This window comes from Toxotes jaculatrix, chromosome 19 (assembly GCF_017976425.1).
Source record: "Toxotes jaculatrix isolate fToxJac2 chromosome 19, fToxJac2.pri, whole genome shotgun sequence".
In the NCBI taxonomy this organism is placed as follows: domain Eukaryota; kingdom Metazoa; phylum Chordata; class Actinopteri; family Toxotidae; genus Toxotes; species Toxotes jaculatrix.
In genome coordinates this window covers 16,168,880-16,181,601 of record NC_054412.1, presented here as the reverse complement: position 1 = coordinate 16,181,601, position 12,722 = coordinate 16,168,880, and the positions used below count along the sequence as shown (strand labels likewise).

The 12,722-nt window shown below is 41.1% G+C and overlaps 1 protein-coding gene across 1 annotated transcript in view; it reads right to left on the bottom strand.

Moving 5' to 3' along the window:
* Positions 1-3,577: 3,577 nt before the first annotated feature.
* Positions 3,578-12,722, bottom strand: part of LOC121199408 (neurexin-3b) — a 260,973-nt gene continuing 251,828 nt past the window's right edge. Inside the window, exon 25 of the mRNA XM_041064054.1 lies at positions 3,578-4,563. Coding sequence (XP_040919988.1) covers positions 3,578-4,563 — 986 coding nt within the window. The remainder of the gene's footprint in view (positions 4,564-12,722) is intronic.

The window sequence follows — 12,722 nt, the reverse complement described above, 5'->3', positions numbered from 1 at the left end:
ACGCTGAACTCCAGTTCACAGTTCCTGGTTACTTTCCTGTGCTCACCTGCGATTCGCCATGTTCTGCACCTCTGGCACCTGTGAAAGCCAAGACTGACCAAAGATCCCACGCCACATCAGACCAGGTCCACATCAAAAACCACGACACCTAGACTTGTCATGTTTGGACTAGAACTGGACTAGATTATCCCACGGACGCCAAAGATTTTTTTAGAATATATTTTCAGATTTGTGAAACCTTTATTCAATCTGTGAAAATGCAGACCACATCAGACCACACTACACCTAGACATGCCAGATCTGGATTAGACTGTCCCAGAGGAGCAAAAGACTCTTTAGAATAGTTCTATTGTGGCCTCTCTTGAATAATCTAGGCTTCACCTAAAATTTCTTACGCGCTTTCATAAGGGCAAGAAATGTGGAAAACAGAATCGGTCGTTCAGCACAATAAGCATCATGGCAGTGGGTTTTTAGAGTTTTTTTTTTTTCGTTCATAAACTACGCGATGAGAGCCGTGAGAGTGCACAAAAGTGAGCTTAAAGATGCACTGCCACGCTCTGCACAGCTGAGGGGAAATACAGTGTTGGGGGAGTTTTTCTGTAGGTTTTTCATGAGTGACTTCCAAATAAAGGTGGTGTGATGTGAACCTTTGTTAATATAAAAACACTGATTATATCCACTTTAAGCCATTTTTACTCATTTCCACTGCTCCTGCAGTCACTGCTCTCTGCCTTCGTAGGGCACTGCTGCTGTAAGATGAAGTGTGGAGTGAATGTCATTGCTTGCTAAAACGAATGTTGTTTTCTTACATATTAACTTTTTATTGTGTTGACTTATGCAGAACAAATTTCCACACATTTTTGGTGAAGAAAAAAATCTTGAAATGTGGGTCTGCTTCAGAATGTAAAAAACAAAAAACAAAAACAGTCCATGAGTGGAACGAATCCCTGCTGGCCTCCTTGTTCCCGTTGCCTGTGGCAGGATGAATGAGTTAATATGTAGTCATTGTGCGAGTTGGATACACTCACACACACTGCTCTGATATCCTACATCAATGGGCTATTGCAAGTTAATGACCAGCTCTGTGAAGGCCCATTTGCACGAAATATGGACAGTGTAAAAACGAGCTTGGAAAGCAGGTGCTGCTGCCATTGAGTAGCTCATAACCTGGCCATATGGTTGTGGAGAATCTCATTTGGCTGTGCACTCTCACAAAGACCTGACTCTAAAGAAACCCAAAGCCATTCCTCTGCTGTTGTGAAGACCCTGGACCCTCCAATAACCGCTTTCTCCCCTCGTTTCCTTTTTCTCTTGTTGCATCAATGAACAGTGTATGAATTTGCATAATCATCTATAGGTAAATGATAGCGTTGAGCTACTCTGGTCCAGACTTCATTTGAATAGAAATGATACCACTTTTTGTTATAAAAGGAAATCACTGAAGTGATAGCAAATGGATGAGAAATTCAGGTTTCAGTGAATAGTCTTCTGCGTAGATGGCACATGTATCTATCTCCATCTCCTTGAAGTATCTTCTCCTGCTCTCACATCACAACATGGATGAGTGACAGCCACTTGCAGTCTAACATCCAAATAGTTTGGGAACAACATTTTTTTTTTTTATTTCTGGGAATTGTTTGGAGTCAAAGGAGCATAAGACAATAATAATTAACTGGTCGAAAAAGCCAAGTACCAACACAAAAAATCAAAGTGAACATACACACTGACTGATTTTGCATGAAAATGAATGAGAACAAATAACTTCAGCAATAAATTAAAGACATAATAAAAAAAACCCCAACATATTGCCGGAAGATAATGTCATAAAAATGAGACATAAAATTAAGCTACACAATAACAGAAAAAGAAAATCAAATGTAAAAAGACGAGTTGAGCAGACGAGAACATTGACATCACAGTAAAAAAAGGAGGAGGAAAAGAAACAAAACAAACACCTGTAAGTCAGTAAGGTGCTAGCAATAGATCTCCAAATCCATCATAATCTGTCTTTATTCTCTTGTTCTGTTTTTTTTTTTTTAATTTCCAATAAAAAAATAAATAACATGATGAAAGTAATTTCAGAATAGGGAGGAGTCCCTAATACACAATCTGAGGGAGGTGTTGTCTATTTGACTTGACAGCTTCCGATGGTCAAATATTCATGCGACTGAAGAGAAACACCATCCAGAGAGACTAGACTTCTAATCTAACAACATTTGCTCCTGCCTAAACAAATGTTCCTGTGCACATCTTTTTTTTTTTTTTTTTTTTTTTATCTCCAGGCGTTCCTGGCAAAACAATAAAAATGATTTTTTTGTCATGTTGCTACAGCAGAAAAATTAAATCAAATGGTCTGTCTATACAAGAGGAGGATTTAAAAAAACTGAACAGAAACTTGGATTTTCTGTACAATATTGACCTGCAAAGCACAATGGCTATGATGTAATAAAATATGTAAACATATTTGCTGTTTTTGACACAGTCGTCTGTGACAACAGATAAAATCACACTTTTCACACTGGATTAAGTCTTTAGCCTGGATTTTTTCTTTTTTAAGATTGCAACAATTAAATCTCCGCCAGACACAAATTATGGTAATGCATTTTGCCACAGCATCTCAGGAAATGTAAAGAAAACTGGCCCAAAAAAAAAAATGAAATGAATGAAAAGGAAAATGCTATCAGAGACTTAAAATTCAAAGAAATAACAATGTGTTGTGCAATTTGCCTGGTGGATCTGCTTTTGCAAGCTTAAACGCCATCTAGAATTTGGATGCCATGCATAGCAGTCCAATCCTTAGCTGAGAGGTGAAGGAGGGAGAGAAAAATATTGAGATCCATTACTGTATCACATCCTGCTGAGCGGTCACTGAGCACTGCCTAGTCAACCCTGACTGGACATCATCATTTCATAAAAAGACCTAAATTCAGTAAATAAATTAATTAGTAAATGAATAAATAAAAAAAACAAACCAAAAAAAAAAAAGAAATAAAAAGACAGTTTTAAGAACACATATACTTTACCTCATATCGCATCCATGAAAGCTACATTTAATGAAACCGTTTGTAATGCGAAATCATGTTTTGACTTCCAACTTTCCCGACAATCATTGTTTCTTGAGGTCCCTCACTTACACAGATGCCAGCACCACGTCACATACACCTCACATGCATGCTCAGAATGGCTGAAATGACAGTGATCGTATTTTACAGGGTTACAATGGACAAGGTCATCAGAAGTCCAAGGATCACACACCTCTTGACAGTCACTTGGGGTCGTGTGGATGTTAGAGTGATGTTATTCACACTGCCAAATGTCTCCAGCAGGGACTCCTTAAAAAGGTTCACGTTGAGTCCCGGTGAAGTTGTACTGCATTGTCTCTCCGTTATGCTTACAATAGTAAGTGTGCTTCCATAAGCCAAAGTTCTTTTGTAAATGTTTCAGTGACTCAGTAGCCTTGAGTTCTCAGGAGGTTTTATCCTTTTTAAATCACAGTTGCCAATATGGTACTGTCAAAATGTTTATAACTTTGTTCCAAACAGTTTTATTTTTTATGTGTTGGGAAATGACTTGATTTCTATACATAATATTCCTTGTCCTTGTCTTTCGGTCTCTTGCTACTGGCGCTGCCTTTGGTGCTGCCGCTGGGTGTTTTATCCTTCACCACAGCACCATTGGTTTGCGCCGAGTTGCTGATGTAGTTGCGCGTCTCGTCCACCTGGTAGGAACCCTCGTCCCTGTTCCTGTACTTGTACATGGCGTAGAGGAGGATGAGGATGCAGAGGGCAGCGGCTGAGACAATGCCCACCACCATGCCCGTGGTACTGCTGGATTCTCGGATCACCTCTGAAGCCCCCGGGGGCACCCGCCGCACCACGCCAGGCACCGTGGGCAAGGCTGCAGGCACCGTACGCAGCATGGGTGAGGTGATGAAGGGGCCCCGTGGCTTGGTGCCGTCCATATCGAAGGACGTGGGCAGGGGCAGCAGGACTATGTCCGGCTGTGGGGGTTTTACCTCGCGGTTGTTCATTTTCCCGGCGGGCAGCTTGGGTGGCGTGTCCGAGGGGACTGCCGCCGGTGGCGTGCCCCGGAGGTCGGGTAGAGGCGAGGTGGGTGTAGTCCTACCTGCCTCAGAGGCTTTGCTAGGCCTCAAGTCCTTGGCCTCCCACTTGGGTGCGAGGGCTTTGTAGCCACCTTCATAGGCCGATGTGGTCAAGATCTTATCTGTTACCAGGGAGAAGGTGGTGTAAAAATCTTCATCGTCAGTCGGGGGCAGGCTAGAGTCGAAAGCTTCGCCAGAGCCAAACCCCGAAATCACCATGCCATCATCATCATCATCATCACCATCATCACCACCATCACCATCATCACAATCATCGCTGCCTCGGTCCGACAAGCAAGGTACCCCCGCCTCAGTGGCCATGGCCAAGGATTCTTTGGTGGTCTCAATAATGGTGAGGACGGGGCGGAGGGTTGGGGGGAGGGGGATGAAGGGAGAACGGGTGGATACAGAAGGGATGTCTATGGGGTCCTCGACTAGCACGGGGATGACTAGCTCCCCTCCTGGAAAGTGAAACAAAGGAACAAACACCAGTCAGAGGGCGGAAAGTCTTTCGTCAGCAAAGCAAGAAGCAAACACCAAAAGAATCGGTAACCAAAGAACGTAAAAAGCAAAGCTCAACATAGGGAGGAAATGAACTGAAGATAAACAAAGAAAGAAAGAAAGAACAGAAAATACTGTACCAGTGCAAAAACAATGAAACTCAGAACCAAACAAGACCCAAACTGAAAGAAAACAACAGCCATAAATAAAATATACATTGCATCAAAAGGCTTTGAGGGATGCACAAGGGTGAGCCACAACAAACTGACTCCTCATACATAACCTAAGTCTTCTCAGATAGCAGTATGCTTTATCAGAGCTACATTTATACTGCACTATGAACTTATTATACTTTCTATGTGCTGCTTGTATATTCATAATTGATCATGATTGTATAAAAATGGTGTGAAAAACCCTTTGTGTATATGCCACACGGTTTTGGCCCTGTATTTAGTTCTATCTGGCAATGCTGCATATTTCTCCACATAAACAGAGGCTTTTAAGAGGCTTGTTTCATTTATCTTAAAATGTAAATCCCTTTTAGTCCATTAAAAAGCTTTAAGCACCAAAAGATGTGCTCTGTGGATAAAAAGAAACAGAGGCTATTAGCATTTGTTTGCAATTCAAGCGCAAGCCAGTGGGCTTGAAAGCAAGTTAACTAAGTCTGAAATGAGAAACTGTTTGTGAGGTGTTTCATGTAGTTGCTCAGAGAGGCACTTTTTAACTCTGCTGACCTACATGAGCAAACAAATACTAACAACTTCTGCATCATAAAGCGGAAAAATGACAGAGGACTAATAAGGAAAAGGTAATGTTCACAGATCGGAAGCGCTCCAAAGTCTGAAAACATTACTTTGAGCCTCTTAAAAACCTGACTGGTACTTTAGGTCTATCAGAGGGTCACACACTGGTCTAAATAAGAAAACAGTGCCAGTAAAAAGTCACCACTCACAAGTTGTCCTGAAAAAATTAAGGTAACTGTTCCCTCTCAACATTAGTAGGCTCCCCTATTTGCCCTAACCTCTTGCCTTTTGACCCCTACAGTTACCACAATGGCACAAAGTCACCGGGCAGTTCAGCGACACCTGAATGTTTGCTGATTTGCTGGTTTGCACTGTTTTATGGGAGAGTCTCGTGACATGTGTTCTTCATTTTGGAGAGTGCTATTACAGTAGTATTCATCAAAGTGCCAGACATACGGAGCTAAAAACATTTCTTCATCCACCCATTTACAATAAATTCATTTTGGAATACCTGATGCCACATGCTTTAGTGGCTAAACCTGTTGTTTGAGTACTACAAAGAATTTGAAACATTCAGATGTCTACTGAAGCTGCTTATCCTCTTGCCAAAGTGGCTTGTTTGTACATTGCAAAGGCTCACAAACAGGGCACTATAAAGAGATGCAAACCTTTTGGAACAATAAAGAAAAAGAACACAACAGAAATGAAGGAAACGGAAATAATAATTAAGGCATTGCAAAAAGAGTTCAGAGTTAGAGCAAACATTGTAAAAAAAACATTCACAAAGTAAAGCCACAGATAGAGCTATCCAGAAAGGGATTAGTAATAAGTAAGTAGAAAAAACAGGTAAAAACAAAGTCAGCTCGGAAAATCATAAAAGCCTACAAAAAACAGTTTTCAAAGGAAGAAAGCATACCATCAGTTTTGTCAACTTACATCAACAAATTGCCCGCATGATTTTGGCAGGAAGAAAAAAAAATTTACAAAAGAAAGTTGTGTAAGAATGCCTTTGGACAAGTTAGGTTAGTTTCGTTTTAACAACTTCTGATTAATTAGTATATATTTCTCTTTTTAGACAGGATGGTACAGGGAGGCAACAACACATACATCCACACATCATGACATGAAAAATAATCTTCACCATTCTGTTCAGAATATCACTTTTTTTTGTTCTTTTGATAATTATTTAGTTTTGTATAAAAAAGAAAACTGTATATCTATAATTCTTGCTTTGATAGATCTCTCCATAAATATCTACAGCCTGATTATATGACTTTTTCTTTTTTTTTGACTTTAAATGTTCATCAGTAATGAACAAATGGATGACTGTACATATCTTAGAATCTTTACGTAGAGGGTTTGGGAGCAGGGAGTGTGAGACGGGGTGGGACCTATGAACATACTAGGAAGGAAATGACATAGATGGGGGTGAACGTGTACATCAGTTGCCATGTCCATGTAAAGGCGGCACGAAGCGGTCGGGCGGCATTAGAGCTTTTGGCTGTAAGGAAGGGATGGGGATATACAAACAATGAGCATATACATGCCCATCTACAAAAGAGAACAGCACTCTCAACACTGACAGTTTTACAAACCCTAAGCTGCAACTTCTTTGCCATGCACAAAATTAATCGACTCATTCATTGATTAAATCCAAATTTCAATCAGAGATAGCTATTAAATGACAGGAGAATATTAGAGATCAGCATAGAAACAGCTTGGAACAGTTTTCACAGATAGTGGTGAGGGTCTACTTTGGAGGTAGCTTCTCTTTTTTCTCTATGAGGACTTGAATTTGAAATCCCAATACAGCTGCATTGTTTTGATACCCAATCTTAAAAACCTTCCTTTGTGTGTTAAACAGCAATGAATTCATAGAGAAAAGAGGAAGTTTCTTTCTAATTAGGGAAAAAAGAAATCATCAGAACATTGGCAATAGCGATTCTTAGCAAATTGGCAGATAGTTAAAATTTGAACATTTTCAGAAAAGAAACAGAGAGATACACATATATGTGTATTAACATATATGTACAAAAAGACAAAAATAAAACAGATTAGCAAGCAAGAAAGTAAGGCATTAAATTTCTCACACTATCAAAGATGAACAACCAGAAAGCACACACTGAGGCAGACAAAGAGAGGGGGACAGTTTATAGGCAAAGTGTCACCACCTTCACTTAACTAATAATAAACTCTTTATTATTAGTTACTTCAATACATTTCTCTTGTTAGTATTTTAAAACACAGGACAGGGCGTGCAATCTGGATGTACGTCAGAGAAAGAGAGGTAAATAAGACATGGTTTTCTTTTGGATTTTAGTTCCACTATAAGAAGTGGGGTTAATGCATGCTTAAGTAAGTTGCATTTAGGGAGAGTAATATACAGTAACAATACAGCAAGCCAGGGTGGGGTCAGGTAGGGGAAGGGGCTTAAGAAGGGGTCAAAGGTCAGTAAAAGGTCACTGCCACCAAAGGGCTGTAGGATATTCTCTCAGGCAAAGAAACCATTCATCAGCAGTTAACAGGGGGGAGAGGGTGCACCATGGGTGATATATAACCAACATTATGTGGCATTTAGCCCCACCGCATTTGCTAATTAGAGGGTGAGTAGACTGTTAATGAATGAACTACGTTTTTATTAAATGCTTAGATGCTTTGTGTTATGTGCATAACCAACAGCCTTTGTTTGACAGGTAAACACCGTGTTGGGAAGGAGTTCCACAAGAGGGCACAGGGTGGCGGGTTTATTTGTGCCTGTGGTGAGTTTAAGGAGATGTGAGAGGCGCATTTGTCTTCAGATATCAGGTTTTGGTTCCTCCTCTGCAGGCTGGTTCCAGAAACCTCATTCATTTAGCAAAACTGGGTCTATGAGTTAAACATTATTGAGGATATATGGCATCTGTCACACTGTGTTGACTGGGTATTATCAACATTGACGTCTTAAATGTGAATTTCCTGACCATCCAACCATGCTCCAGAGAATGCAGTAATGTCTGACATGATAAACAGTGACTTTTTACTGTGTGAGTGCAGTGTGTGATCTTCTCTTTGACATATAATGCTCTTGTTGCATGGATATGGTAATATTCCAATAACAGAGCCAAACTCCTTGCCTTGTTAAATAAACAATGGTGCCACAGAGTAAGTGATTTTGCCGTGGCCTTATTTATCCAACTCTACCCTTGTTGTTTTGGCCTTGTTTGCATCCCTTCACTCCATCCTTGGCTAACAGCTTTCGGCAACTGTTAGCTTTGTGCTATATCAACAAAACATTTGGATGAGAGGGGAAGGGTCTCCTGTAAAGTCAGTGCAGAGGACCTTGATGTTTTGGTAAACACTTTAATCCTATGTAAGCTCTTGCACAAGCGTTGCACATCTTGCTGCATTTCTGAAGCAGACAAACACTGCGGTTTCTAATAGGTTTGCTTAACCAGATTGCATTTGTTTTCCACCATCGTCAAGATGGATGGGGATTTTATTCTAAGCCTCTGCTTCCCAAGCAAATAATTCTCTACTCCACTAGACCTACAGCTAGTTACAGACTTTTTCTTTCTTTTTAGGCCAAAGGGAGTCAGGACTTCAGTTTAATAAGTGTTTCTTTGTGTCTACTGACCAGCCTTTGCTTTAATAAGAAAAAAACGGATCTACAAAAATGAGTGCATGAAAGAAACTGAATTTTAAAGCCATTTCCCTTTTCATCATTTGCATGCCTGCGCTGCCTTTTGAAGAGGAATTAAAGTAAATATAGTTACTGCTAAATGGCTGATTGACTGACTACCTCAGCAGCTTGGAGGCTACAGATGCAGAAATCTTGGAGCAGCACTTTCTCTTCACTTTCCTCCACTCCCTCTTTTCTCTCTTTTGGCCTGATCCCCGTGTCCATCCAGCGTTTGCTGAGGCTTCCGAATGGAGATGAATCCCGACGGTGTGTCAGGGATTTGACGACGCTACACCATAAAAGTGGAAAGCCGGTGCACCAGCACCAACCATGGATGAACTGAGTCAATGCGATTTCAACGCTGCAAATTGTGGGTGAGTCAGTGGTTTGGGCCCCTGAAATCCCATTGTAGCTGCATGTATTGTGCCCAGAGACCTGCTGTAGCAGATTCATTCACCTCTACCCACTACAGGTAGGGAGCTGATTACCAGAGCCAGCAACACACAAATTCTCAGCGCGGACACACTTAAAGGGACATGCCAGGGATTATATTGGTGTGCTGTGCAATGGCTGAGCATTCTGGAAACATGTACCTTAAAAAGCCGAGCACTTTACCCTGCCATTAAATTATCTTATCTTGCCTGTGCACACTCCTGCCAGGGAAAGCCTAATTTCTCACTAATGGACATTCATTTCCATCCTAAAAGTTGAATGATGTTCCATTTACAACTCCAGGGATCAAAGAGGTCTGTCCCATAAGGAAGCACAAACTACCTCTGGCTGGAGGAAGAGCTTTCTTCCGGGGTGTCCTGAAGCCACAGCGCATGGCAGGTAGCTCTTAATCCGTCATCATGCGGCTGGGAGCAGTGTGGCATATTAAATTGGCATCTTGAGCAGGCGTGGCGACTCGCCCCTGTCAGCTGGTCGATTTGCTGTACAGCCATTAGGCTGCACCTCTGCACTCGGCGGACATGTGTCAGCTGAATAACCTTTAAACTGATCTGAGGCCTGTGTTGAAGTGACAGCTGGCCCGATGGGGCTTGACGGAAGCCGTAGCTGACGCCACAAGGAAACTCAGTGATCCATTCCTATCATACTTCATTCTGTACCCTACACGTGGCTCTTCATATACAGCAGTGAAGGAATCACACAATATTACATCCATACTTCCAGGCTAACATTAATTTGAGCCTCTGACTCTCCACTTTACCCACCCAAGGCCAATGAGATGAGGGGACACCTATAAATATGTTACATCTGTTTGATCTGTGTTCCACTTCATCAAAGGCTGATAGGGTAATGGCGCATGCAGGGCCATTTATGGCCCTTTTATTAAATAAACAATCATTTTACAATCTATTTGACAGCCACAAACTGTGCAACAGTTACCCTGCTTGCAGAGATTTACAGGAGGGTTGTCTTCTATAGAAGAATGACCGTGTTGGTTGTTTGTTCAAGCAGACTGAAACAACCTACCAGTATATTTGTGCTCAGTAGCAATACAGGAAGTAGTCTGATGTGTTTATAGTGTAGCAAAAAGTAATGGCGTGGAAGCTGCAATGGGTGCAAAAAGCATACGCCCCCTCCATCAGGGATTGTGTCCCATTGCCTACCAACAATCAGTGTTTGTTCCCTTTTATTAATGACAACAATCTTGCCTTATCTCTGAACCTGATTATTTGGCTACTTGAGGGCAACGAAACAAGCTGTAAACACATCGACATATTATCATCTTATAAAGTTGATACGGTAAATGTGCAGACACGGAGCAACATTTTAATTCATTTGGAATCATATTTTCTGGCCACCCATGAATATAAGTCAAATTTTCTCTCCTTTTAGTTTTGTTTTGGTCTCTACCAACTCCTGAGAAAAACATCTGGCAGTTTAGCTGCTAAATACTCCACTACGTTCAGCTGCTAGTTGCTAACTTTGCCTGTTAGTTGTTTGGTACTGGTCAGGTAGCGTAAAGTGGGTTTATCTGAAAACAGCTGCATCTGGAAACAACACTGATGAGAACTGTAAGAATAAACCAAAACAGTGAAGCTGCAAGTTGTATAACCAAAACAATAACCTGAAAGAGGCTAAAATGCTCCAAAAAGTGGAGGTGAAGTGCAGAGCAAGATAATAACTCTCTATAGGTTTCTAACAATGAACAACTTTTAAATTAAACATTGTCACTTGATCAACTGTTAATTTAAAATGATTCTAATTATACCAACTTTAACCAAGTAGGTTTAGTTGCCTAAACTCAACCAAACCTTAAACATAGAGGACGTGGGTTAGAAAATGTTCTTGTGGGTCCCTTTGGTCCTGACCACGAGTATTTTTGTTATTTTGGTTTGAGCACTTCTTTGTACATATCACAGATACTTTTCATATTATACTACTTAGCTTTCAGGGGAGTCACTGCAATATGCCTTTCTCGTGGCAGACATATCGAGCTGCTGTAGCAGGAAATAACACAGGTGTAATAACAATAATGATGACTCCATTCCATTTATGTGTTTCATGTCCTAGGGGTTGTGCATAGTGTCTCCCTGACACAGTTTACTGGCAACAAAGCCATCATTAATGTAATTAATAACAGCTGTGCTTTTCCTGGTATAACAGGTGAAACTGCCTGCTGCCACAAAGATCTATCATTTTGAACTTGTGCATGTTTAGCATTGGCTAGTCCTAGAAAAAGGATATACATGTACTTGTTATCAATCTAAATTGAAACAAATCATTTCCATCGGGTTGAACAAATGTTAACGTCTGATAGCATTTTAGCAACTTGTAGGTACTGTATGTACAAATCAAACCTTCTGATTTGTACTAGTGGATTATTTATGAAAATCATTTGAATCAATTACTACAATATAATTATGTATTAATCACAAAATTGCTCTGATTACATGGTAATGACAAGCTGCGACACTGTTAATCACTGTGAAATTAAATCATAAATTGACTGGGTATTTGCCACTCTCTAAACTGAGCATCTTTTATGTTTCATCAGTCTTTTCCAGGAAGTAGTTTTTACCAGCTAGAGAACGAGTGCATGTGGTCAGTTCTTATTCAGAGGATTGTCAAGAATCACCGCACACTCTTTATTTTCTCTTGTGGAACTCACATGGGATAAAAGGTAAAGGTAAGGTTTAACAGTTTTATTAAACAGACACAACACAACCACAAGACGACCACGTACAGCAGACAAGACAGGCTGCTTGGCAGACACAGACGGAGCACAGACAGAGACAGCAGGCACAAGCACAAACACAAGACGCCTCTGAGGGAGGAGCTGCCGTGGGGAACAGCGGTGGGCCTGCACCCACTGCTGTAGCCCCGAACATACACTGACATGTAGTAGAAGCCAGCTGGGGGTTAGCCTGAGACTTATGGGTGGAAAAGAAGCAGCACACAAAATGGATGCCAATCATATCCATGCAGAAGCAGGAGAGTGTGTGGGGGGGAGAGGGTTATTAGTTAGTCTATAGAGCTGCGATACAGTCCAGTACAGTGTGCATGCCACAAATGCCTTCTACTTGGAGCAACAGATAGAATAGAAAAACAGATATACTTTGTGGCAATAAAAGTCTTTTTATGCCATCTGCATTCAAACAGACATGTATATGCAGAAAGGCTAAAAGAAAGAAGGTGGGTGAGTCGGGATGGAGGAGGGGGAGGGTGGGGGTTAACGCTCGGGAGGGGAGACAGGGAGTCATTCTTTCAC